A 27832-nucleotide genomic window follows, 5' to 3' on the forward strand; every position below is an offset into this window, starting at 1 on the left:
CACAGGATGTGTGAAAGTGACCTCTCCGAACACCTAATCATTACCTCTCACATTATGAAGCTGTATATTGTGTATAATGCATTTGATTTGTGTACCAGGTGGGCAATAAGAGGCTCATTTAAAATAGATGACCCCTGTGGCACAGAGAGGGAGCACAATTACAGCCTGTTCCCTTAAGATAAAAAGATTTACTGTCTTGCTTTATTTGCAGGAGTGTAACCTTTTGAAAATAAGTTGTGTTAATCATAGAAGTCGCTCTTTCATCCTGTTTCATGTTTCATATTACTGTTTCTGACTTCTTATAGTGTAAAGAGATAAATTAAGGGCAGCAGTACGACATTATTCCCTTTCTAAGGCTCTCTTCCTGATGCTGATGTCAGACGAGGCTGACACATTTACTGAGACATTTGGTGCATTACCCTGGGCCGCTGCCAGCTCTTCCTCCTATGGCACGTTAACATCATGCAGGTTGAAGTGAATAGAAATTCACAACACTAGGTGGCATCCCATTCTCATATTTCTACCCTCTGGTTTCTGCTGTGTGGTGCACCACCTCTGACTGAAATCAACCAATTTGCACTCAAGTGTGATGAAATAATGTCACATAGTTTGAATATGTGTGTTGGAATAATAGTGAGTCTGACATATAGGGCATTACAGAGCTGGGACCAAGTCATTGTTTTGCACATCACTTGACTTGGGACAATTCAAGTCCCATCTTTGAGTTTCGAGTCCTAAACGAGTCATAATGCCTTCTTCACCGAATACAAAAATCATGAATGCTTTTAAAATGTCTATTTATGTGTTGAAACAAGTTTGTTAAAAATTGTTGTGTAACTTCAAATCTGCACATTTTGCATGCTGCACTTAATTTTTTTGTTGAGGTGGATTAAATTATTTTTGGTTATCCTTTTTTCCAACTGGTTATTAATGTAACCCTAGTTCTTCATGGTTCTCTCCTGAAACTTGATTGGATGCTGTCTGATTGGTACAGAATAGATCTGGAGATTTGGATGTTGACTTGCTAATTAACTTTTTTTGTTGCAAACTTTTTACATAACTTTTTTTTTTTTTATATAATTTTTGGACTTTGGGGTAAGGTATTCAGTACTTTTCAAGTCAAAAGGCTCAAGTGATGTCATGAGTCACTGCTGTCAAGTTGAGTTTCAAGTATTTGATTGTGTCGAGTCTAAATTCATGTAATTTGTGATTTACATGTCTGAAGTATTCCAGACAAAAAAGTTACTTTAATGTGTGATTAAAGGAATAAATATCATTAACACATTACAACTAACAGTAATATGGCCTAAAAATTGAATTTACCATAGAGATCAACACCTTTTGTGTAGCCTGAACAAAAATGTTTAACTTCACAAAAGGTAGTAGTTGTTTCAAGTCTGTCAGAAGGGATGGCATTAAATTCCCCTTGTTTTGTCGTTATGTGCAACCTTGAGACAAAGTTATTTTCAAGAAAGAGCAATAAAGAAAATTATAGACTGAGAGATACAAAAGAGAAGCGTGTGTAGATCTACACGAGTAAAATCAGAGACAGAAAGACACACAGACAGGTCTAGGTTGTATTAAATGTTCTAGATGTTTTATTGGTGTTGGTTTCATTTATTTGACACACATGTTCTACTAGTTGTGGGTTTTTTTTCTTCTTGAATTTCAACTCTTGCAGCCATCTGAGATAGACCCAGCCTGAGACCGCTGGCCCTTCACTGGTCTCCAACACATACACGCACACAGACCCAGGCTACACCGGGACCTGGACCCGATCCGGTAACAGACCCCAGGCCGCATCATCACCACTCACCACATCACAGCACACTGCACCACATCATACCGGCACACCTGCAGTGACAGGAACCTGAAAGCCTTGGTTAGCGTCTTGTGTCTTTTAGTAAAAACACAACCTAAAACCCTGCTCTGCTGTTACAGAACTGCCTCCTGAAAAAACAACGAAAATAACCGCAACCAAACAAAAAACAAAAAAAGAGAGACGCGTCTCTCTCTCGCTTTTTCCTATTCCACCAATATTGTTGACGTGCTTCTTCATGAATGTCTCTCTTGAGCTGTTTTTCAACATGTGTTTTTTTTATTGTTTCATTTAAATTCAGTATAGAATTATATAGATTTCCTAGAGCACACAGAAAGATTGAGTTGTATTTACCAACTTGGAAGGTGGGGTGGGGGGTGTACTGTAATAGTTATTAACAAGGACAATGGTTCACACAGTGCACACAAACAGAGACAAACAGGGCAGGAGGGGAGGGGAGGGGAGGGATGTGAGAGACAGAGGGGGAGAGAGGGGACAGGACGCCATGGGGTGTGCTTTGTTAGGCCTAAATGAGGAAAAGCAGCTCTCACTTACCCCCCCTCCCGTCTTAGAAATAAAAAAAGACAAGTAAAATCATCGAAACCCCCCCTGTACCCCACATATTAAAAAACAACACTGTGGCCGTTGAGAACGGAAGAGAAGGTCAAATGGACGTGGCGAGAACGACAGGGAGGTGACCACTCCGCTGGTCCTCTACAGACAGGAGACGGAGGCGAGAGGTGGCAGTCGAAGTGGTGTCGGCGGTGGGATCTCACTGTGTGATCTTTACATCTGTGTGTGATTGGAGGACAAGCAAAGGGTTGGCGAGGAGGGAAAACGAGAGAGGGGAACGAAGGTATAGAGACAGACGAGGGGGAAAGAGAGAGAGAGCAGGGGGAAGAACAGGGAGGGCGAGGAGCTGGATGGCCCTTTTTTGCAGAGCGTAGACACTCCCTTTGTATCCTTAGCTCATTCAAATCTACATACACAATATGCAGCTGCCGTTTGGTAGATATATTGGTTTATGTACACAGCAGTGAGAGAACACATGCAAAGAGTATCATAGGAGATGGGGAGAAAGGGGGGCGGGTCGATGTAGAAAGTTGTAAAGGTGCTTTTGCTGTTTTTAATCTTTGGGGCAGTTGTGATGAAAATTGCTTCAAAGCGGTTTTTGTCTTTAAGAGGGCGGGGCGTCTGGAGATGTGTCTTGCCAGGGATGAAGTGACAGGGGGGAGAAATAAGTGGAAGATGTAGGGGGTTTGAGCAAAGATGCTCCATCGATCAATAGTATGTCTCCTTTTCCACCCAACCTGGAGTGCACATGAGAAAAAAAACAGAAAAGTTCAGTTAATTTCCATGTTTTCAAGCCATAAATATTTTCCATGGAATTTAGCATTGGTTAAAGAACTAGTTCATTATTTTGGGAAATACGCTACTGCCAGCAGGCAGTTGGCTTAGATTAAAACAGACTAGAAATAAAGGGATATTATCTGTTACTGCCTGAAAATCTGCTCACTAGCACCTCTAAAGCTCACTAACTAACATGGGAGTTGTGTGCTGAACACTTTCTTGGCTGGGTGCAGTGATTTCATGAGTGTCATTCAAAAATGGAGAAAGGTCCGCACACTTTAGCTCCCCGTGCAGCTTTTATTGAGCTACCCACTATTGACGCTTCAAGCTAACAGCTCTTCTTCAGACTTCGTAAACAATACATATACAATCATATACATATTTACATCATTACTATTATTATTATGCGATTTAATGCAATTTAAAAACAGATAATTGAGAGTGAGACTAGTCTGAACCCCAGCTTCCTTTAAAAGAACTTTAGTTTACTGTATAATGTGCTTATTAAGGACCAGAAATACTAACCTCCAGGGTTATGACGGATGAGAAGTTTTCGGACTTCATCATAAACAAAGATGAGAAAACTATAGGGGAATGCACAAAACCACCAGGTAGGTCTGTGGACAAGACAAGAGAACAAGGATTTAACCTGAGCAAGTGGAGAGATAACATAATACGTCTTAACATGAGAGTGAGTGCATGTGTCCGTGTAATGAATTTGGTAATGAGGCTTACTTTAGAGGATACATCCTGAGAGCCACATCCATGCCTGGGCAGTAGGACAGGAAGGCAGCCAGGGCTGTCTCTTCAAACAGGCCGAAGATCAAAATCTTGTTCCTGTGTTGAGAAATACGACAAATATTTAAGAGCAGAAATGCTGCTGCAGAAATTTAGACACATATCACCATAGTTTAGATGATATTATTCTGATGCTTATTGGCAGAAGATACATTTCTGAAAGGAGTACGTTGGTATCACAGCACACTTATTGGACTCACTTCATGCCTTGCTGGAACACGGAGTTACGTCTGGTCTTGCAGATAATGACATCAGCCCACTGCACGACCACAATACTGACAAAGAAGGCTGTGTGGCATGTGAACTCCACAATCTTCCTCTGCTCATATGTCTGAGGGCAGGAGAGCAAAGAAACAGAGTGAGATAAAGTGTCAAAACCTTAAAAACACACCTTAAAACATGCAAAAACGACACTTACCCACTGCTGACCATAGCTGTCTTCCAGGTCGTTGCAGGAGCGGTCATCCCAGTTGAGCCTTATGCCTACGAGTAGACTGGGCAGGAAACCATTTTCAGCCAAGATGACAAAGTAGGAGAAGAAACCTCCCAGGGCCTGGATCATACCTGAGGAAAACATACACACAAAGAAGTTAGGCCATAGATTTCCTGAATCTAGTTTTCCTAAAAACATTGCAGGCTCAAAGATAATCCTGCTGCTGTTGCATGTTAACAACAAAAGGTGGGGTGAAGCTGATTTAAACACACTTTTTTAGCCAACAAAGACCAAATAATAATCATAGACATAATTCTGAAACAGCAGCAGCATTTTACTTACCAATCTGTCCATAAGCAATGCTGATAAGCCTCTCATTCACCAGCTTGTCCCTGAATGGGTTCCGGGGCTGACGCTTCATGATGTCACTCTCAGCCATTTCATAAGCCAGGGAGATGGCTGGCACCTGAGGGGGGAGGAAGAAATGTCAACTTGTAGCACATAATGATGTTTATGAAAAGAAAGTTTCATTTGTTAATTTGCATATGTATATGTATTTGCTTCATTGAATTATCCCAGAAATAGAGGTGAGGTTGGGTTTTAGTGTTTTATTGCATAGGGATGAGAAACATTCAAATATTGAAAACTAGAAGCTGTTCAGGGATTGATAGGACCAGACCATAATGTCCCAGAGAGACCGGGGTATTGTTGCACCTGGGACATTCTGGACAGACAGACAGATACATTTTTGCCAATGTATCACTGGAAAAATGTAGGCGGTGAAATAATTAAATTGCATCAGACTGAGTCTTACACAAAAAGATCAAGTGTGAATCTGTGTAATGATATCAATACACAGGTTGGATATTTCCTCTCCCACATCTTATTCCCAAGCAGCCTTTGTATTATCCCAAGCAGAGAGGCATATATTTTGTATTATATTAGATATTTTGTAAATGAATCCCTTGTTTTCTGATCTAGAATTAAGAATTTGAATCAGCACTGCTTATATATGAGTGTAAAGCTACTTGTTGTAGTTGTGTGTTCGATGAGCTCTCACCATGTCAGTTCCCAGGTCGATACAGAGGATAGTGATGGTTCCCAGTGGCAGAGGGATGTTGACGATGATGAACAACAGGAAGGGAGTGATCTCTGGGATGTTGCTGGTCAGGGTGTAGGCGATGGACTTCTTAAGGTTATCAAAGATCAAACGGCCTGAAGGGAGAATAATAGACAGGTTACATCACACACTGAGTCCAACTCCTTGGCTTTATTTTTTCCTATTTCCTTCCTTAATCTGAGCTCTGTTTTTGTGTTATAACATTTCTTAAGGTCAATCTGCAGAAAAAACAAATAAATCTTGCCTCAGTTTCACTTAAATCTTATCTATCACCCTCTTTACACATGTTTTTTCTCTCATTATCAACTGTTTTTTGCTTTAAATGTTGTTCTTGTTCGGTCCTTTGGGTCTTCTCACCTTCTTCCACTCCTGTGACAATAGAGGCAAAGTTATCATCCAACAAGATCATGTCTGCAGCCTGTTTGGACACATCCGAGCCAGAGATTCCCATGGCAACACCAATGTCGGCCTTTTTCAGCGCAGGGGAGTCATTCACACCATCGCCTGTCACAGCTACAATGGCACCCTGGGAGAGAAGAAAGAGGGAAATATTTAGAAGATGGTACATTTGTTAAATCTCTTTATCCCTTTTCTGCACAGCTATCAAGATTTTAATAGAGGTCTATTTACTTTAATAATTGTTTTTGGTCTGCCATTTGCAATTGACAGTAACTAACCATTTGCACTCTCCACTTTAATCTACCTCAGGACGCAAATCACCCTGTGCAACACCGTATATTGTGCAATATTGTCTATAGTTTGTGCAATAACTTGCAATACTGTACATAGATTGTGCAATAATATATGTTTAATAATAATGTTTTCAAGATGTTCATATTTTCTTACATAATGTAAATTAAAGTCTAAATTAAATTGCAATGAAATCTATTCCAATGTTTGAATTAGTTAATATAATTATACAAATTAAACCTTTTGCTATCGCAATACAATCTAACCATTTCACAGTAGCAAAAAAAGTCAGTCTGGGAATCCTCATTCAACAGACAACTAGCGCCCTCTGCTGTTGTAAAAACATAATAGTACCTTGAAGTCTAGTCCCTGAATGTAATTTCAAGGAAAAAAACATACACGTCGTCTTCTATTCAAACCAATGAAAGCATGAGAATAACACCGGATTGGAGATTTGACACCTACTTGTTCAGGGTACACCAAATATTTATCGTCCATAAGGTATTTTATTATAAAACAATCTGAAAATGCTCCTACCAGTCTCTGGCAACCCTCTACGATGATGAGCTTCTGCTGTGGCGAGGTTCTGGCAAAGACAATCTCTGTGTGATTCCTCAGGATGTCGTCCATCTGATCCTGAGACAGATCTTTGAGGTCTGTGCCGTGGATCACACAGGCCTTGGCGTCCCTGAACACAAACAGTGAAGCATTGATGTGGTCCTTGAAATTTACCATCATTTGTGTGACCAGTTGTTTTGGGTGTGCTTGCTGTGATCATTCTTTACCTGGGGTTGACTTGGCTGATAGGAATGTTGAGACGAGCTGCAATGTCCTCCACTGTCTCGTTGCCCTCTGAGATGATGCCCACTCCCTTGGCAATGGCCTTGGCTGTGATTGGGTGATCTCCAGTGACCATGATGACCTAATAAGAGTGACAAAAAAAATTACATTTTATCACGTGATCTCTTGAAACAAAACCTAAATATAAAACACTGTAAGTAAATAAAGAGTTCATGTATTAGTTGCATTAAAAAAAACCTCACCTTGATACCAGCAGATCGGCATTTGCCAACAGCATCAGGCACAGCAGCACGAGGAGGGTCGATCATGGACATGAGGCCAACAAAGCAAAGGTTGTCTGTCTGGAAGTTGACATCATCTGTGTCAAAGGCAAAGCCCTTGGGGTACTGATCCTCTGGCAGCAGCAAGTGGCAGAAACCTGGAGGAAAAAGATGATTTTATTAGTGAAATCTAAAAATGAACACAGATCTTCTGTTGAAATTCATACCTCTGACATAACTTCAACCAACAGTCAAATTACATTTCAGTTGTGCCTGGTTTTGATAATTAAACAAATATAAAGTTATAACTTGGATCCTTTAATGTGGGGTTGCATGAGGTACTTCTCCGTAATCAGTGTACTGCAAACAGTAGATGTCAGTCGGCATGCAGCCAGTTTAGAGGAGCAGGCAGAAGTATTGACACTAAAAGCTAAGCAATGTACCACTGTGGATAGAGCAGTGGCAAAACCCATTTTAGTCACCTAATAAAATCAATCACTTTGACTGACGCTATATTTAGAATATTTTCACAGCTTCACCATCCAACAACAGTTTCCAAAAGGGAACTGAAGATGTTATATCACTCTGTTGAAAGCCAGACAGTGATTTTAACATCCCCGAACACAGGAACTGCTGGTCTATGGCTGCTTTGATCAAGTAGTTTATTTGCATCTTTTTGTGACTTTGGCGTTTAAAAGGGTCGGTTCAGATTAAACAAGGTTATCCAATAACACGAAATAAGTGGTTGAAGCAGCGCTAAAGTAACAGCTTCTGCGGAAGGCTTTAATTCTTATTAAATTATAATGTATTTTAATATAAGGAATAACTAAAAAAAAGCAAAAAAAGCCATTTTTTGACATACTTGTGACTACATAAAAAAATCCTGTTCTCCTCTCTGCAGTTCTACCTGTCCTTACCCAATACTCTCTCTCCCAGTCCTCCCAGCTCCATGTAAGCATTCTGGAAAGCTTCCTTGAGCTCCTCGTCCATGGGCTGTTCCTTCCCCTGCAGCAAGATGGTGGAGCAGCGGTCCAGGATCCTCTCAGGGGCTCCCTTCATCACCAGCAGGTAGCGGTTGTCATTGGGATCCTCTGTCTCATGCACTGAAAGCTAGAGGAGAACATAAAGTTGATTTAATGTGATGAATTTGTGCATATGTTTTTCATCTTGCGCCCACAGCTGTAATGCAAACTGTTACTCACCTGGTATTTGTTGGTGGAGTTAAAGGGGATCTCAGCCACCTTCTTGTTCTTATCCCTCATCAACCTGACTGAGCCACAAGACAGCTCGATACACTTCAGCAGGGCTGACTCTGAGGCATCTCCGGCCACGTCACGCTTCAGGATGGGCAGTGAGTCTTGTCCTGCTTTGAACTGAGCACGGTTACACAGACCGGCGATACGAGCCAGGGACAGCCAGGTCACTGAGCTCTTGTCAAAAGAGGCACCTGGAGCAGGAACAGAAGAGTACATATTACTAATGTTCATGATTTCAAATCATCATTTATCCCATATTTCATCAGTGGCAGCTGTTTTTCCTGTCCTCACTTACCAGACTGGTCCTCGGTGGTGTCGGCCTCGTGGATCTGGTTGTCAAACCACATGTGGGCCACGGTCATCCTGTTCTGGGTCAGGGTGCCGGTCTTGTCAGAGCAGATGGTGGAGGTGGAGCCGAGGGTTTCCACAGCTTCCAAGTTCTTCACCAGGCAGTTCTTCTTAGCCATACGTTTGGCAGTCAGGGTCAGACACACCTGCATACACATACATTTTGTTACAGTCTGCTCCGTGTCCAGGTGCCTTCAGACTTGTTGGAAAAGCCTGGACTGAGTTCTGTCTGCAGCAGACTGCAGAATCATTTAAGATGCCCATATTAGTTGGTTTGTTTTTCTTATCACTCTGATCTGTCTATTAATAACAGAATTGTGTTTTTTGGAGTTTCTGTTCACTGTATTCCTCCCCTCCTGTGTTCCTGTGCTTTATTTCCCCTCATTTCCCATCCACACAGCTGCACTGCATCAGCCTCTGCTCAAGTTTTTCTAAGCCAATCAGATCCCGGTCTGTTCTCCAACCTAATTCCCTTATGTCTCTCACCTGTGCTTCTCTACCCTTTTCACTACCTGCACTGCATCCCCTCTTAAGATTTTTTTAATATCTAAATGTTAGTTTTCAGTTTAAAAAAATGATTTATTCAAGCTCTTGTTGTTTGCAGTCTCCCACGTTTGGCTCTATCTACTCCACACCACATGACCCATTTATGATGTTAATCATCCTCATGTTTGGATGTGTCACCTATTAAGCTCCAAAATAGAATTTCTTGATGCTAAATAAAGTGAGCTTGTGTTACAATTAAATAAGAAGTGACAAAAGATTTCAGTATTTTTAGAGCAGCTTTCAAAATGAAAGACAAATGCAATAAAAATAGCACTGAAGATCCATAATACTTAAAACACTTAACTAAATTTAACAAAATGGAACAGGAATAAACACATATGGACAAGTTAGGCACTAAAATGAGCAAACAGACATAAAAAGTGAAATAAAGAAAATGTTCTCTGTAGAGTTGAGGTGAAAGAAGAATTTTAAACTTTGATTCAATATAGAATAAACAATACACAATACCACATTTGGATACCACAGCAAGAAGAAACACAAGATAATCCAACAATGATATATAAATTATTCAAAAATGCATCATTCCCCATAATGCATGCTTCTACTTTTTTAACTTATGGTATATATTGATGCTAATATTTTTATACTTTTACTTGACAACAGATTGCAAAAATATACCAAAGTACACAAATTCAGAAGCAAGTAAAAAGAGATTAAGAAGTATCTAATTATTTTGGCACTTACAGTGACAGTGGCCAGCAGCCCTTCAGGCACGTTAGCCACAATGATACCAATGAGGAAGATGACAGCTTCCAGCCAGGTGTAACCCAGGATGATGGCCAGGATGAAGAAGGTGACGCCCAGGAAGACGGCCACACCTGTGATGATGTGGATGAAATGCTCGATCTCTTTGGCGATGGGGGTTTTTCCGGTCTCCAGGCCAGAGGTCAGAGTAGCAATGCGACCCATGACTGTGCGGTCTCCAGTGCAGATAACGAGGCCACGAGCTGTGCCTGGTTTTGGAAAAAGGGGCAATTATGTTGTAAAATATAATTTTTTGCTTCATCATTGCCTGTGTGATCTGTCCTATCGAAAACATTTTCTAGAGTTCGTCAGGTGCAAACTTTATTACTAGGCTCAGTGTAAGCAATGTGGAGGACCAAATGTGCCATAGGAAAAGAAAAATTACTCAGTAAATATATAATTGAAATAACACAAAGACATCCCTTGCCAAATAAATATTCATGATTTTTTTATATGCACAGAAATAGAAAAATAAATAAATACAGTAAAATGTATTTACTATTCATTTGCCAAATTATTTATTCTGTATTAATCTATTTTCATATTGAATCATAGGGAAATAAATATGTGGATAGATTAATAAAATAAGAAAAAACATAAAGAGATAAGAATGAATTGGTAAATATTTTTTTTAATTATGTGCATATCAAATATTTTTTTTAATAAATAAACTTGCAAATGTACTTAATTGAGACTTGGGGTGCCCAGTAGCTCAGTGGGTGCCTCGTGTACATAGGCTAAGTCCTCGCGGCAGTGGCCGTGGGTTTGATTCCGGCCTTGTCCCTTGGCTGCATTTCACCCCCCCTTTCATGCTTAATCTTCCCTGTCAATAAAGGCAAATGCCTAAATAAAAAATTATCTTACAATAAAAAAAGATAGATAAAAAAGATATTTTGTAAATGGCTGTCTTTATTATTTCAATTACCAATTAATTTATTTATTTATCATGGCAGATTTGGTCCTCCATAGCCCCAAAAGTTAATAATTGCTGGTAATGCTGTTGCAGTAGTGGCCATACCTTCCACACAGTTGGTGGAGAAGAAAGCAATGTTGCGGGTCTCCAAGGGGTTGTCATGGGTACAGTCAGGTGACCTGTTCTGGGGCTCTGACTCGCCTGTTAGGGAGGAGTTATCAACCTAATGGGAAACAAAAAAGTAAAACACATAGTTGCAGACAAAAGGGAAGCAAGAGTTTGAATGTGTGTGTGTGTGTGTGTATCAGCATGTATGTGTGTGTTTGTACCTTGCATCCATGAGCAGAAACCACCCTGATGTCAGCAGGGATCCTGTCTCCTCCCTTCACTTCAATCAGATCTCCAGCCACCACTTCTTCAGCGTTGATCTGTACCTTCTCACCCTCACGGATCACCAACGCTTGCTGCAGGGAGACATCAGTGATGGTTAGAAAACACAGTGAAACATGGTTTGTCAATATGGGGGGTTGACATTTTCTATCCCTTCATGAAGAAAGAATCAGATTCATCAAATGTAATGTATTCAAAAATCACAACACACACGGTATGCATGGATATTTGCAGGCTGAGTGACGACCACCAGCTGTGCCACCTCGTTTTGCAAAAGCATAAAGCAAAACGGTAGAGTTTGAGGAATTACATCAACAGTGTTTCTACTGAGTCACATTAACTGGGTACTTAGATATGACCCATCATTTCTGGTGTCTACCATTCTTTTTTTTTTTTTTTAAAGAAATCCTTGTAATAATCTCTTTAAAGGCTACCTTGTTAGAGTCCTCTCTCCAGTAGGAATTCAAAAAGAGATTTCATACAAAAACTGGTGTCTTCTGAGCAAGCACATATGTACCTGAGGCACCATGTTCTTGAAAGATTCCATGATTTTGGAGCTCTTGGCCTCTTGAAAGTATGAGAAGCAACCGGTAATGATGACAACAGCTGTGAGCACAATACCTAGGTACAACTGGAGATAGAGAGAGACAGAGTCGAACATATGTGAGTGTGGGCTGTGGGAAGACACTGGTTACAGGTGAGGTGTTATCTATGTCTGTATTTCATAGTCAGAGAGCGTGGTGATTGTGTTAATGAGGTGTATATGGGACAGATGTGTGTGCCGCTCACATTGTCTCCTGCAGGTTCGTCCTCAGTGGCTGCCTGGATGGCGTAGGCCAGGAAGCAGAGGATGGCGCCGATCCACAGCAGGATGGAGAATCCACCAAACAGCTGGCGACAGAACTTGACCCACTCGGGGGTGGTGGGAGGAGGGGTGAGAGCATTGGGACCGTCCCTGATCAGATACTCTGCTGCCTTGGCATTGGTCAGCCCCTGGAGGGAGCACAGAGGAATTGGGATGTGGAGTTAGAAGAGAAGGGTAAGCCTGCACTGACGCAAAGCCAAAAAAAAAAAAACCCACATTTGTTTTGGTTTGTTAACGTTCTCATATTTCTTTAGTCATGACTGGTTGGGTTGGGTTGTAAATTTTCAAAACTCCAATAAACCAGTGAAAAGATGCCATCTAGTGGTCAATTGGGAAAACAGTCTCAAACCATATAACTGCACAAACCATGGGCAGATTATGAAACAATGGGCCCTCAGGCACAGACATGCAAAAGGCCCCAACACCTCCCTGATACAGGGGCAGCAAACATGAACTTTGTGCTGGTTATGCCTTTTCTTGTTGTTTTTTTGCATCTTTTTGAAGATGTTAGTATCTTTTTGTAGTTTTGTGTCTCTTTGTGGTCATTTTTTGTGGTTGTTTTGTTTATTTTGAATAATTTTGTATATCTTTAAGGCCATTTTGTTTCTCTTAGAGGTATATTTCTGTCTCTTTTTGGTTATTATGTTTTGTGTCTACTTGAGGTATATTTGTTGCTTTTTTTGGTGATTTTGTGTCTTGTCGAATTAGTTCTGTGAATCTTAGTTCCTTTGAATCTCTTTGTGGTCATTTTAAAACATTTTACCGGGGAAGGCCAGGGGGCCCCTGAAACTTTGGGCCCCTGGACCTGTACCAGGTAGGCTCATTCAGGAAGTCATCCATCATACATACTCAGAGAAGTTATCATCATCAACTCACCTGGACAATGTCAGTCTGGTATTTCCTGCATACCTCCTCTACGGACATCTTATGTTCTGTCTGGGAGAGAAAATACAGAAATAATCAGTTCTCCGTGTAGTTCAGTGTGATTAGTAGTTGCCATTTTTTTTGCATGCAAGGACATTTTATAGAAAATAGTCTAAATTACAGGAAGAATTATGCTTAATAAATGAAAGAGAGTTTTGAACTATTGCCATACAAGCTGACTGGGATTTACTCCATGCATGCAGTTCACCTGAGAGATATCAGGGCAGCCAGATATGGCGACCCCGGTGTCTGTTTCTTGCGCTGGGGATCAAAGTTATCCTCCTGATAACACGTCACCCCTCTCACCAGCAAAAATACAGAGAAAGATTTCCCTTCTCTCCAACAGAGTTGGTGTCAAATCACTTTCCTTTATTATATCCTCTGAGAAGACGTTCTTCAAAAGCTTAAAATCATTTTTCACATCCTAAGCTTTTGACTGACAGGACAAATATGAATTGGTCTCAAACATATTTTATGCCAACATCTACACATTGATAAGGCTTTACTTACAATGGGCACTTCCTTCTTCAGGTCATCCATGTCCTTGGTTCCCCCCTTCTTCTTCTTGGGGGATCGGTCATCTTTGTCCTGTGTGGTGGCAACGCGGTAACTGTCTGACCGCCCATACTACAGACACACACATATGTTTTATACATGCCTTCGGACTACATTAAGGAGATAGTAGCCTGTTCGCCTTCGTGTATCATCTTAACTGTTGCGCTTGTGCATGTACTACATAGGCTGAAAACTATACGTTGTGTCTGAAAATACATAAAATTCTTTCTTAATCGAAGTAATGCTTCCAGGTTTTATTGAACTGAACTTGAGGTTTCTCTCTTTTACTGTACAGTAAATAAAGTTGCACCCTTGTGAAGTGGCCTGGTGAAGTAGCCTGTATTTCATCAATTATTCTCAGTTAACGAGGAAGATATAAGATGGAGAGCAAAAACCTATTATCATAAGACTTACTGAAACATAAGCGCATTATTCCGATAGCTCTATTTTTCCTGAACAAAAATATCTCCATATTTGCACAGTCACTACACATTAAAGCATGTGCCTCCTGTCTGTTCTGCAATATCCATTTGATCTCCTCTGATCAAATAATTCTTGCTCTGATGTCCAAAAACAGCCTGATGGACACATCAAAACACAATCCAGTGCAATGGTTAACCTGTAAGCTTCAACTAATGGCTTCCTGGCCTTTTTCATGTATCCAGCAGCAAGGACATGAGAGAAAGAGAGAGCAGAAAGCAGAGTTCGTCAAAGGCTTTCTGATTATATGTTAGTGTGTTCTACACTATTAGACCAGATACATCAGAGACACTTTGATGTCAAAATCACTAAAAATTAAGTCTCAAGTACATGCATGCACACACACAGAGGCACATGAAATGTCCTTGTCTTTACTGCACTGTCCCTTGTTCCCGGTACTCTTCCCGCTATAATTGTCTCCTCAGAAATTGGCTTATGTTGTTAAACTAGACTTTAGTGGACTATTAATAACCCTGATTTTCTCCAGCACTGCACATTCTAGTCCTTCTAGGTCTATAACTGTAACCCGAGCCTGTTGTCCGGAAGGAGAGGAGCTTGACTGCCAGGTCACATCAATACAAATGTCCCTCATCAAAGGTCAGAGGTGACATGGAGAGACAAGAATCCCTCCCAGGAGGTGTGAGTGGGTCCAAGTGGACAAGCCCTTCGCTGACAGGACCAAGTCATCAAGGAAACTGCCTGTGTGGCAAATCAATACAGTCAGATGCACAATGATAGTTTGACAGAGAAGAGGCTGATTTGGAAGCCACATAATTTACACGGAATCAGACAGACACATCAATACCTATCAACTAATAATCAGTGACAACAATCCTCCTAATGAAGGCATGTGTGTCAAAAAAATTAGGTTAAAGGTGAAGATTTCATTGATAAATTAGAGAGGATGCACTGGCTGTGTGTTTGTTTAAAGGAAATCCCAAACAAACTGAAATTCACTGAAAATAAAGTAAGCACCCTCTAGTGGTGCAACATGGTAGTAACGTCATCAGGAGTGAAGAAAGACCAGGTAACCGCTGCTGGACTACTTTCTTTGCAACTGATATCACAGTGCAGATATAATTTACAGAGAAGCAAACTGATCTTCCATTTAACGCAATGTTTAAAAGTATATTTACTAAAATCCACTTGCCAAAGATACATACTGTGGCTGTTTACAAAAGCGCCAGTGAGGAAGTATGAATCGAGATCTCAACTCTTACACAAACAAACCACACCAAAACACACACACCTGCAGTGCGACAAAATGTGACTGACAAAGATCAACTGAATTTCCTACTGTGGGAGCTGTAATTGTATGGCTGCTGTGTGAAACTCTTGTGAAATCGTGCCTCTGCATGGTACATAATTTGTACTTGGAAAACAAAGACCTGTCTTTCTGGTTTGCAGTCATAAAGAAAAATAGGAACGGATTCATGAAAAAACATGTGGATGACAACTGTGACGTGATTGTAGAGCGCGGGCTGCAGAATTCAAAGCAAACAATGAAACCATTTGTTCAAGCATGTCAGGCTGAGAGCAGCATGTCAGTGGGAAGGATCTGTTTGGCCTGACTGCGGATACACACACACGTGCAAACACACAGAGGTCTGCAACAAAAGAGCAGGTGAGCAGATCTCTTGCCGCAGCAAGACCAGGCAGGCCTGGCGATGCAGGGGCTGCGTAGAGCAGAAACTGATGCAGTGGAAAAGTACTGCTGCTGCTCAGCCCCTCTGAGACGGCTGCTGAAAGTGTGTGTGTGTGTGTGTGTGTGTGTGTGTGTGTGTGTGTGTGTGGGTGTGGGTGTGGGTGTCGGTGTGGGTGTGATTGAGAAAAAGGGTGTGCGTAGGCATATATATGTATATATTATATGTATTCACTTGAGATTAACTGAATGAATGATGGCTTCATATCTGTATTTGGAGAGCAAAAGTGTGGAATAAAAAGAAAAGTTGCAGGTTTACCTTCTAATCAGATGGCAAATAGGCCCCATAATGTCACTGATGACAGACTGGCAGGTGTGTAAGTATCAGATTGTTCGTATAATTCTGTTGTTGCAGGTAAATTTGAAACCTGGATTGACATCATTTTTCTTTTACTTCATTTACATGCCATTCAGAAGTATTTAAACCTCTGAGGGAAAACATGGGGAAAAAGGTAATGAGCAATTCTTAATAAAAAGCTTGGCAAACTTTAAGAAATGAGCAGAATTAGAATTTTAAAAATGCTAGAGAAAAATGTCCAGGAGTATATAATAATTAACATAATTTATATTTATTTCGGCAGTCTTTTTAGGTCATTTCCTTATTTATCTTTTTTTTTTTTAACTTTGCCTTTTTTTCTTTTTCTCTCTTTTTTTCGCTTATTTTCAGATAATTTTATGGTAACTTTTTACTAATGTCTCGCTCATTTTTGGGTCATTTCTTGTTAAGTCGCTCATCGCCTTCTTCCCATGTTTTTGAGAGAAAGCAAGCCAGTTTGCTCAGGTTTTAAATGGTTAAGATAGCATTGTCTTCTCAGCAGCACACCTGCTTTTTCGAGCATATGCACACTAAAATAATAATATAAATATGGACACACGCATTTCTTTGTCTCCGTACCACAAACAAACACGCACACACACATGCTTAGACAATAGAAGTGGTTGGTAAGGAGATGGAGAGTGATGCCAAACAAAGCAATATGTGGTGAAAAGTAGCCACACGCAGAGAGATGGATGTTAAGGGGGTGGATGACAGACACGACTGGGCGCATGGAAAGGGAGACACCAGTGGGAGGTGAGAAGCAGGGACGGATAAAGAGCGAGAGAGGCAGGTGGAAAAGGGACAGCGAAAGAGTGAGAGAGAGCTGTTGTCACCCTTCTCTCATGCCTCTAATTAGATATTGACCAGCAGTCTTTGTCTGCTGGCTCTGTATCGGTGTTTGACCTGCAGTGACCTCACTCTAATAGATTGCACAACCCTTGCTTATGGTGTGTGTGTGTGTGTGTGTGTGTGTGTGTGTAAGTGTCACTCTGAGCATGTGCTCTCATATGCTAATAGATGATATTCACACTCCTGTGTGTGTCCTTGAGAGTGCGGATGTGAGTGAGTCCTTATCAGCTTGACTCAAAGAGAAAAGAGAGGCTGCTGATTTATCTTGCGTGTGTGTTTACAGTATGTTGAGTATGTTAAGTGCATACCTGGCTTTGTGTGTGTGAGTGTGTAAGCCTCTCCTGTCTTCCCTCCATTCACACCCTGCTACCTGATAACGTATGTCTTTGTCGCACCCACAGTACACTGCTAAAAAACATGAAACCGGTTAAAGCCATTTTTTATAAATTGTGAGTTGTTAATCATCTTCTGGGCTGTTTTCACGTGTATCACTAAAGGCGACCGAGCATTTTGTGTTCGGGCTCCTCGGTTGCGGAATGATCTGCCTCAGGATCTCATGCGTGCTACACCGACTTCTTTAGAATCACTTTTGAAGACTTAATTTTATCGAAAAAGGCAGTCCTTTGATTTCTCTTTAAAGGATAATTTTATAAATATATTTTACTCCCGAAATTGCATTCAAGAGTTGCACAGCTCTGTTTTTGTTTTCAAATTCAACCATATTTTTAAAAAAATGTGTCTTTTGTGCTGTATTTTTTGCAATTTAAAATTTTTCTTGTGTTGTTCTTATTCTTTTCTTTTGTATTTCAAGATTTTTCCTGTGTGTATATTTTTGTGATTTTAAGTGTAAAGCAATTTGTAACGTTGGTTTTGGTAAGTGCTATATATAAATATACTTTATCATTATTATTATTATTATTATTACTCTCCACTTTGATTGTTTAATTATTAAGCAGAGAGAGATAAAGTGTCCATGCATACGATTTGAGTGTCCTTTCATTTGGAGAAAACATCAAAGTGCACCATGCGTCTGTGGGTGTCCAGCTGTCTCACACAGCTCGGGGTAATGTAATGAGCCCCCCCTGTCCTGAGGAAGGAAACAGAGACTCGTGGCTGGAATTACAGACGCTTGCTCTGCTGCTAGCACACAGATGAACGGACTGATGGACAGACACATCTCTGACATCATCAGGAAATGGAAACATCGGATGCTCCTCTATGGATCACATACTGCGATCATTCACATCCAGTTGACGTATTAAAAACTGCTTCAATAATTCAATAACGCAGATTGCCTCACACATCTGGTTGTACGTTTGATTTGATCGTAAATGATCCTGCGGGCCTGCTCTGGCTAAACAAACTAAACCTTGCGTTTTGTCCTCATGTCAACAACTTTGACAAGCGAGCGTGTTTGGAGGGCAAGTAACCATGGTGACCGGCACGGCCATTGGCATGGTGACGAAGCTCAGCAGTGGCCTCCTAGGATCCCCTGATGCGATCCGGGACGAGTAATAATTGATGCATCTGTAACTGGACACTGTATTCACTGCTGTATAACACAGACTGATTCAAGGTATTAGTGTGTGTGTGTGTGTGTGTTTGTGTGTGTGTTTGTGTGTGTGTGAGCAGAGGTGAGTCATTGTGCTGGCTACAGTCCGTATGTGCAGCGTCTACACGCATTGCGGCAGAGAGAGGGAGGGAGATGTAGAGTGAATGGGAGAAAGAGACCAAGTGATTGTGAAATAATAAGATAAACACAAAGATGAGACACAACTGAAAGCGTACAGTCAGAGAAGACAAGAACTGTCACACATTTCAGGCAGAAATGTAGAATAATTATCACTTGAACAAGAAATGTTAATGTTCAAATTTTGACTCCTCTCCTACCATGAAACTGCAAAATTGTAATTTATTTTCCAGACATGGCAATGCTACATGAAGTCAAATGCTGCTGCTCTGTTCTTTTGTCTCGATCACACTAGGAGTGGCACCTGAGAGAACTACCATGTCACGCATGTAAAGGACGAGTTGAGGCATGCCCACTGACGGTGGGTTTAACTGGCACAGGCATGTTGAATATTTTTCTTCCCCTTCACTTGCACGCATGGTGACTCCTATAAGAGGAAGAACTAATGTGCATATACAGTCCACACAAATGCAAAAAAAAGAATGCTGTTTTGGGCTTTTTTGTTTCTTTTCATGTGGAACTGGTATGAGGAAGTGGTTGTAGGGAGGGGGAAGAAATACTACCCTAGCTCTAGATTTTGTTCTTATTTTAATGTGGCAACCACCACAGTATTGGTCACACCAACATGAGTTTGCATTTCCTCTTTGTACAGAGAAGCCAAATGCAAGCATCAGATCAAGGCCTAATGCACGTTGTTCACTACAACTTTGACTGTAGAATGTAGAAAGTCTGTTGATCAGTACTCTGACAAATTGATTCTAATAATATCAGAAAATCCAAAAACTGATTAATATAACTATTAGCCTAAAGATAGCTTTTCTTTATTAAGTTATCTTAACTTTGTAAATACAGAAAACTTTTAGTCTCAAGTTATGTTTCATTATAGTAAAGATCAACTTGTAAGATTTTACTGTGTACAATATTGTTGCAATATCAATATCAAGGAATTTCCTTAAAAAATTATGATATTTGATTTTCCTCATATTGCCCAGCCCTTATAAAATAATGTGCAGATGAGCTGTAAAAACAACCCCAATTCACTGGTCATTTCACTCGTGCTCTGCGCACATATGACCTGAGTTAAAAAAAAGTATGAATTTAAAGCAAAGCCAATGGTGTATAATAAGATACATCTTGTATCTCTGGCTGCCTTTACAGCTGACTTTAGATGGATTTTGGGTCTAATTCATATCCTTTTCTTGAGTCGCCATGCAGTATTTTAGGTTGAAGGCCCTCTGTCTCCATTCTGGCCTCTTTCATTCAGGCCAAAATGTGACTGATATGGTGCCACTGAATGTGCACAGGTCTGAATATTAGGAAGGCCTAAACACATTCACAATTAAATTATGATCAACGGATACGTGTCATGTTTATTTAATTAATCAGGCATCCTTGAGAAAATTGGTGTTAAGGTGTTAAAAGGTACAAACATAATTTTAAAAGGTGTTTTTTGGATGTTAAAATGTGGTGCTGGTTTGTCGTTTGATTTCTGCATCTGTATAAATGCTACTATGCATTTTGTGTGTATGTGTGTTGTTGAATGTGTGTTTGTGTGTGTGTGACCTTGCAAGGTCATTGGGCCATCTGCTGTGTCTTGCAGCAGGATGGCGCAGCTCTGGGCCACAGTGGGGGGCTCAGTCTGTGGACCGAGGGACAGAGCTGTTGGGATTAGCTAGTCTGATTACTCCACTGGATTAGCCCACTGTGCTTCGTCCTCTCTTTGTCTCTCTATCACTCTTCTTTCTCTACTACTCTCTCTCGGGAATATTAAATGCTTAAATGCAACCTCTGCATTTATCATTAGGTTGGAGCCAAATATTTTGGGAATTCTGAGTAACTGTATAGATTACATGGTTACTTTTTTGCAGATGATAAGGATTTGAATGCCTTGTAAAAGAGACTTGTAAGATATTTGTTTCACTTATCTGTATCAGCCTGGAGAGTGATATGAAGGCTTCTTATCTTTCTACTTATCAGTGTGAACAGGCATCAAAACGAGGAGATCCCAGATATCAGACATGAGGAAGACAGAGGGAAAAGATGGAGTAAAACTTCTCTGGTACAGCAGTCCCAGCTGACGTTCTCTCAAGACTGTGTGGAATTTAAAATTAAATTATTAAGTACAGGTAATGGATTGATCCTGTGGAACAACACATTTAAATAAAGAAATAAAAAGATTGTGGCCATTTAAGAGCGCTGAGAGAAAATCTTAATCTCTGAGCCACAGAAACACGAAGAGACAGAGAGAGATAAACTCTCTTTAACTCTCAAATCATCCGTGTTGTGCGTTCTCCAAAAACTAAAAATAAGCTCAGCCAAATACAACCCAAACTAAAAATCCTAACTCGAGTTATAGCTCCTCCTGCCCCCCGCCACTCTGTTTCCTCCTGCCCCTCTGTCTGTCCTGTGTCCATTCATCCCACAGAGACAATTGGGTAACTGTGTATCAGTCCACCCCCCTAAACTCTGAGGGATTTTTGCACTGTAGTTTGTGCGTCTTGGCATGCGTGTGTGTGTCCAGGTCTAGATTTGCATTGTAAATCTCTGGTTTGGTGTTTGTAGCGGACATGGCATCTCGCCATGGTGTGAGAGAGGACTCTCACACCATGGACTCTCTTAGGACTCCTCTGCAGGCAGCTGGTCACGGAAAGATGTCCAGATGTGCATGCACGCACATCCACACAGTTGCTAACTGCACCACTAAACCAAATATCCATATGAGATGTTCAAGCCCATCACGTGTTGCTTTGCGTTTCCAAACCAGGATCTACTGAGTCAATGGTCTACCGTGCAGGATTAAGTGACATCTAGCGATGATGTTGCAACATTGCAACAAACTGAAACTTCTCGCGTGTACCAAACGTGTAGGCGAATTACTGTGAGATGGCCCTATCTGGAGCCAGTGTTTGTTTTGTCCGTTAATATATCAACAGTTAATTCTAAGGTAACCAAATCACAACAATTCTTAAATTCAGGTGATGATAAACTAGGGGGGAATCACCACAGGCCCCCTTGTACAATACTATCATGGTACTTAGGTACAAATTAGATACAATATTATTGCAATTTTTAATGTTTTGTAATCATCTTAGTATTGCAATAGCATTTGTAGAGAGGGAGCGTGCCATTTTATGTAATTCACGAGAATACCGGTAAAATTTTTAATATGATCAGAAATATTCATTTTGTGATAATGGCAATATTCCAGCTTGTTGACATAATGTCGTCACACCGTTACGCACAGCAACAACAAGCGTGCCCTAGAGTTTTTGTGTTTTTTACTGAATATTTAAAGGAAAAGAATTACCTTATAATGACATATAAAACTAGCACAAACACTTAGTTTGTTACAATTATATGTTCTTGCAATTTGCGATAAAATATAATTTATATTTTTCAGTACTTTTCATATCATCAAGAATATATTAGCTAGAATATATCCAGAATATCATTATCGCAAAAATACCCTAAATATTTTTTTAGGGCCATATCACCCACCCCTAATGTTGAGATATATTGCAATTTATTACCTTTTTTCAACTGAAAAATTCAGGGAAAAAAACACATAATAAACATTTGTTTTTTATTACTAACAAAAAGTTTCCAGTCTGTTCATTTCACCTCAATATTTTTTTATTGCATGTGTCTAGTGGACTGAAAATGCAAATGATTTTATTATTCTAGTAGGGTACCAAAAGTTTAATTTGTATTTTCAATAATAATCATTAATATGATTAAAAATGAAAAACTTGGCATCTGTGTATTTTAGCACAATCACCATGCAACATATTGTTATACTATGCTGTATTGACACCCCATTGTTATGCATATTATATACAATATCTGTCAATACATCCACCTAAATCCTACACACTAGACCTTTAGGTATGTCTGAATGAATGGAAAATCATTCGCAATGCGCTATTGAGGAATTTAATTACAATAAATCCTAAAACTCCTTGTACCGTCTTCACTGAATGCCACCATTACATGGTAAGAAAATCAAATCAAACACAGTGAGGTGTTGTAAGATGATCAGTTTCTTACTTTAACAAGGCTTTCTTTATTGTCGGTTAGCGGTGTTACACTTTGTTCTTTGGTGTATTCACACAGGGACGCATGCACGCACACATTTACAGTCACACACACTTCACAAACATACACACATCTCCAGGACAACACCCTGAATTAGTCATGTTGATGTAGTCAGGCAACCTAACCCCTCTGAATCGCTCTCATTATGGGAGACCATCAACACGTTGATGTTGGAAAACTGTTAGTCAATCACTGTGGCTACTGTAACCTTGTTTCAAAGTTACGTATGAAGGAGACAGCACTGACCTTTGCATTTTATTAGCATTACACAAGCTGCGACTGAGCTCACAGCTCGGGCTTTGTCCTTTTAGTCTCACACTAGCGAGGAGGCTAACTCCGGGTTTTTTTCTTGTTGAGGCACAAGAGAAATCAGGAATCTGTCCTTCAGCAGTCCTCTCACTAAGGACGTTGTCCTCATTACAGTGGATATTTATTGATCAGAGACCTACAAGAGCCTTGACAGGGACAATAGAGGAGCATTTCAAAGGTCACCATATTGACCTTAATTGACCCCTATAGGCCACAGGGCAAAAAGCTCCCAGCTGGCTGTGCGGTCAGAGAGATCATGTGTTTGATTGGATCCTGTGTGGACGTGCTTTTCTATTGGTTCCTGCGCTGCGTGGACAGATCAGCTGTGGTACAGTGCAGCCTATCAGCATCAGGCAGCAGGTGCAGTGGGGAGGGATGTGCAGTACTCTGCACCAAACTGAGGGCTGGGCCTCTGCAGAGGCCACACACATCCAACTCCTGAACTACCTTCCACTGACACCTTCTAACTTCTTCTCTATCACCGCACACGCCTCGCCAGAGCCGACAGAAAAGTACACGCTGTTTTAGAAACCTTTACATCATGATACAGGTAATCAGCGAGTCTAATCAAAGTCTTACGGGGATTTCGACACTGACAGGAGCATCTCCTCCCCATCCCACATGCATTCAAAGCAACCACACCCCTCGTCACCATCCTGTATGACCTTCTGACAAAGCCTCAGTACCGCTGCTGCACCTTCATCTCTCTTTAATCCTCCCATCTCTCCTGGGGCGGCATCCCACCTACACCACACCTCTCCAACCGCTCCACCACTGCGCTCACCCTCCACTCAGTGTCCTATAAAGATCATCCACAAAACCACATCTGTCCTCTCCCTATCCCATCTGTCTCCTGCCCCCCTGATAACCAACCCCACAGTGTGCAGCAAGAGGAAACAGGAGCCATGGTAATGTGAGTCTCAGGTCATTATCCTGTAACGAGATATACAGCCGGGCAGCCCTCCCCCTCCATGCGCCTCCTCCTTCACTTTAAATCCCTCTCTCTTTCTCTCTCCACACCTGCAGACCAGCCACTACTGATCTGTCCTTCATCCCTCTCTCTCTGAGTCCCTCCTGCTCTCTCAGCAGTGGCACCCTCCCCCCATCAGTGTCACGTGTCTGAAGGTGAAATCCTCCTCCTATAGTCTCATCAGCATCCGCCATGTATAGCTGCACCAATGCAGAGAGGAGAACAATGAGCAAGATGAGCGGCTGTGTGAGTGAAAACACCTCCAACATTTCTTTAGAGACGCTCTGCCAAATGCAGACTATCTATCAGAGTGCCAGACGAAATGTGCCGGTTGTCTCTCCAGTATCCCTGACACATGCCGGAGCTTTGCTCTATAGCATCACTGCTGTCTCTAAGCCCAGTCCTTACTGCGTGGCTTCTCGTGCCAGCCTATCACAGCTCTTTACAGGGAATTTCCACACCACAGGCCCCGCCCCCGGTTTGACGCAGAAGGCACGTATCAAGCGATGCCCCCTGCGGCCTTGGGAAAGGAAAGCTGGCAATGCCATCCACAGTGCGCCAGTGCAAAATTCTCGGAATTAATTACATAAAAAGAGAGAAGGGAGTGTAGTCATTGTCAGGAAAGATATCCATCCATGACTCCATCCCTCCATCAATCTATCCGTCCCCTTCTCATTCAGGGTGACCTCAGCGCTCATCTAGTGAAAGTCAAGGAAACACCCTTCATAGGTCGCTCATATTCTGTTTTATAATGCCAATCTCTGGAGTGCTGCGGCATCTTCCGAAATGACACACCATTTCTCCCTCACGCTGCTTCGTCGAGCTTCCACACAACAACAGCAGCAGCAGCAGCAGCAGCACATGCGTAAGCACTTTTTGCACTCCCATCCCTTTTGACGCAGTGCCCACTAAAGCTGCCGGGGTTAGCTTTACCCCCTCGAATCCGGCATCTTGAGCGTCTTTCCCGGCTAGAGAAATGTCAGATGCTTGTGTAACTGCGATGGCATTGGCTGATGCTGCCTAAAACAGCCTCCCAGCACCGCACAGTCCCCCTTCTGCAGCGTCATGCCACCGCATCATTCACACGGTAAGAGAGTCGGAGATTAAAAATTACAACTCTTTCCGCAGGATGGAGAGATGGAAAAGAAATTGCGCAACAATGGCATCTGCGCCTTGGCATTTTCCGGGAACGCTGTGTTTGTTCCACAAGCTTCCTCTGATTCATTGGCATGACTAATAAGCTAAGTTTATCCAGATAACCGGAGACACATCGAATGCTTTTAATGGTTTTGACGGATGCGCACAGCAGATGAGAACTCTGACAAACTTTACAGAGCACATCGTGCTCCTGGTTGTTTCTTTAATCTGTAGTGCGCGTAAATGTGTTCAATGTTAGCGATTATCGAGTCCCTGTTATGTCACAAATTAAAGGGGAAATAAGCTGGTGAGGCGCTTATTCCCGGTAACCGCATTATGACGCATGGGTCATCGAGGGTGCCGAGGATGAGACTCGTCCACTGTGAGGACGCGGGGGGCTCAGCATCCCCCCTGGTGCAGATGCTTCTGTGCTGCACCGGAGAGAGGGCAGTGCCTCCAGGGCTCAACGCAGCTAGAGGACATGAAGGGGGAGACGGGGGGCAGCGAGGGCATGGAGGAGGTCACAGTACACCATGTTCGTTCATCACTGCCATAGTCACAGCACGTATGTGTGCCTTCAAATGAGACAAAATTATTATTTTTTAAACTCAACACTTAATGATGGGTGAGCAGAATGTGGATCTAACACGTGCGACCCCCTCCCTCTCGCGCTCTTGGTCGGAATAAACCGATTAGGCCTACCATGGCTGCAAGGTTATAGCCAAAGTAAGGCCTATGTGAGAGCTGAAACACAGATGATACACTGACAACCTCTAAACCACACACACTTGCTCCACTTTGACATCAGTTTTCATCCATATTTTTTTTTATCTCACTGACTATGGATTGACCGCACAGAAAAAGGACACAAAATGTCCTTATTCCTAATCAAGTAAAACAAGTGAAAACCAAAGTCAAATCAAAGTGAGCAGGTAAATGCAGCTGCTTTCTACATCCGCACTGTAGACAGGAGCTACATCAATTTGTCGCAGTCTGGGAGACCCGGGTATAAAACACAGTTCCGCATTAGAGTCAATGTCACTCAGGCAAACGGGATTTCCACGAAGGAAAACATGACATCACCTTAATCTTTCCTCGTTAGGTGCAAATTATCAGGCTCATTTCTCAGGCCACTTCAGGTGGGCTACAACGCAGTTAAAGTAAAGTTGTAATCGTCAGTCTTACCCCCATGTTGGCGCAGTCACTCTTCTCCTCTCAGGTGATGCACGGCTTGAGAGGTGTCAGCCCCTCGCGGTGAATTATATCAAAATACCTTGCCTTGAAAAAAAAATAAAGGAGAATAAGTTTTTTCAGGGGTTGCTTAAATAAAAAAAATAAAAAAAGACGTCAGGGAAGTTATCTATCTGGTAAAATGTTTTCTGGCTTTAAATAAACGGTCTGTCAAACCTTCCAAAGGGTTAGGCTACAATCTTTCCCCCCCAGTGAGACGTCTTTCAAATGAAATGTTGCGGTCTCAAGCGGAGCATCACGCGGGGATGCGCTTCCTTCCTTTGCTCTCTGATACTTGCGGTGAAAGACCGGCGAAACTAACGAGCCGCACTGCTACCTTTTCAGGACTTGATCTCCCTCCGCGGCTTTGCCGGTTGCCGCAGTACTCCGCTGCTCCAGCCGCACCACTCCGCCAGTGGAAGAAGCGCCGCCTGGAGCAAATGAGTGAACCGAGGAGCCGTAAAAACCCACCCACCGTTCACGCAGCTGGCCAATCATAATTCGGAGCGTCTCATCGGTGATGGGATCGCTGACCAATTGGTTTCATCACAGTCTTGAAGCGGGCCAATAGAAAGCCAATTCTGCCCCTCCTGCTTTACTGCAGAATTCCGAGGCTTGCAGCCAGCAGCATCGCGAGTCTCTAGGCTGAAATTTTATATAAATGGACGCACAAGGTTAGATTCTAGTTGTCGTGGTTGTGTTTGTTCATCATGTAATGTATTTATGTAACATGAAATAGTGGATTTGTGTGCGTTAATGCATGTGAGAAGCACCCTTGGATGTCTCATCGGTCGTGTTGGTCCTGTCATGAGCATGTTGTGCACCTCCATATGTCACTTCAGTAGTGGGCCTTGGCGCAGCAGACAGAGGAGGCAGCAGCACAGTCCTAGCGTGTGTGTGCGCGCGTGTGTGCGCATGTGTGTGTGTGAGAGAGAAATGATGCAGATAAAATGAAATGGGGTGAAGTCAGAATCATATTTAATCCTGTTACTTCACAGTTCAGTCATCAGTGTATCACTGCACATCAGGGGCATTGTGAGCTGCAGACAACCTGCAGAATGCCAGTGCATCAGCAGGTGTACAGCTGAGACAACGCAGAGTCAGCAGTTTGAGCTGATGTGGAGAAGCTTGCACACAGGAGGGAAACATATTGACAGGGGTGTACCTCAGTGGATGTCAAGAAAAGAATCAAACCTGGCTTGTTTCAGAACTGTAATG

At 41.8% G+C, this 27832-nt stretch overlaps 1 protein-coding gene across 3 annotated transcripts; it reads right to left on the minus strand.

Moving 5' to 3' along the window:
• Positions 1-1575: 1575 nt before the first annotated feature.
• atp1a3b (ATPase Na+/K+ transporting subunit alpha 3b) lies at positions 1576-26996 on the minus strand. 3 transcript variants are annotated; one of them, XM_042489306.1, is made up of 23 exons: positions 26792-26996; positions 26570-26662; positions 13789-13905; positions 13231-13290; positions 12279-12482; positions 12007-12120; positions 11429-11563; positions 11205-11322; positions 10127-10395; positions 8823-9021; positions 8474-8718; positions 8189-8381; positions 7254-7429; positions 6996-7132; positions 6748-6898; positions 5878-6046; positions 5461-5615; positions 4743-4866; positions 4386-4531; positions 4168-4298; positions 3905-4006; positions 3695-3786; positions 1576-3129 (listed from the first exon to the last, which is right to left on the minus strand). In XM_042489306.1, exons 2-23 carry the CDS (start codon positions 26573-26575, stop codon positions 3101-3103), a joined length of 3072 nt encoding a protein of 1023 aa, XP_042345240.1. In that variant the 5' UTR covers positions 26576-26662; positions 26792-26996; the 3' UTR covers positions 1576-3100. The 3 variants fall into 3 exon arrangements, with proteins under 3 accessions (XP_042345240.1, XP_042345242.1, XP_042345241.1); XM_042489308.1 differs by having other exon boundaries at positions 13789-13866; positions 26792-26995; XM_042489307.1 differs by having other exon boundaries at positions 26570-26996.
• Between the last annotated feature and the right edge of the window lie 836 nt (positions 26997-27832).

The sequence above is a fragment of the Plectropomus leopardus genome, chromosome 7 (genome assembly GCF_008729295.1).
Source record: "Plectropomus leopardus isolate mb chromosome 7, YSFRI_Pleo_2.0, whole genome shotgun sequence".
NCBI classification, from domain to species: domain Eukaryota; kingdom Metazoa; phylum Chordata; class Actinopteri; order Perciformes; family Serranidae; genus Plectropomus; species Plectropomus leopardus.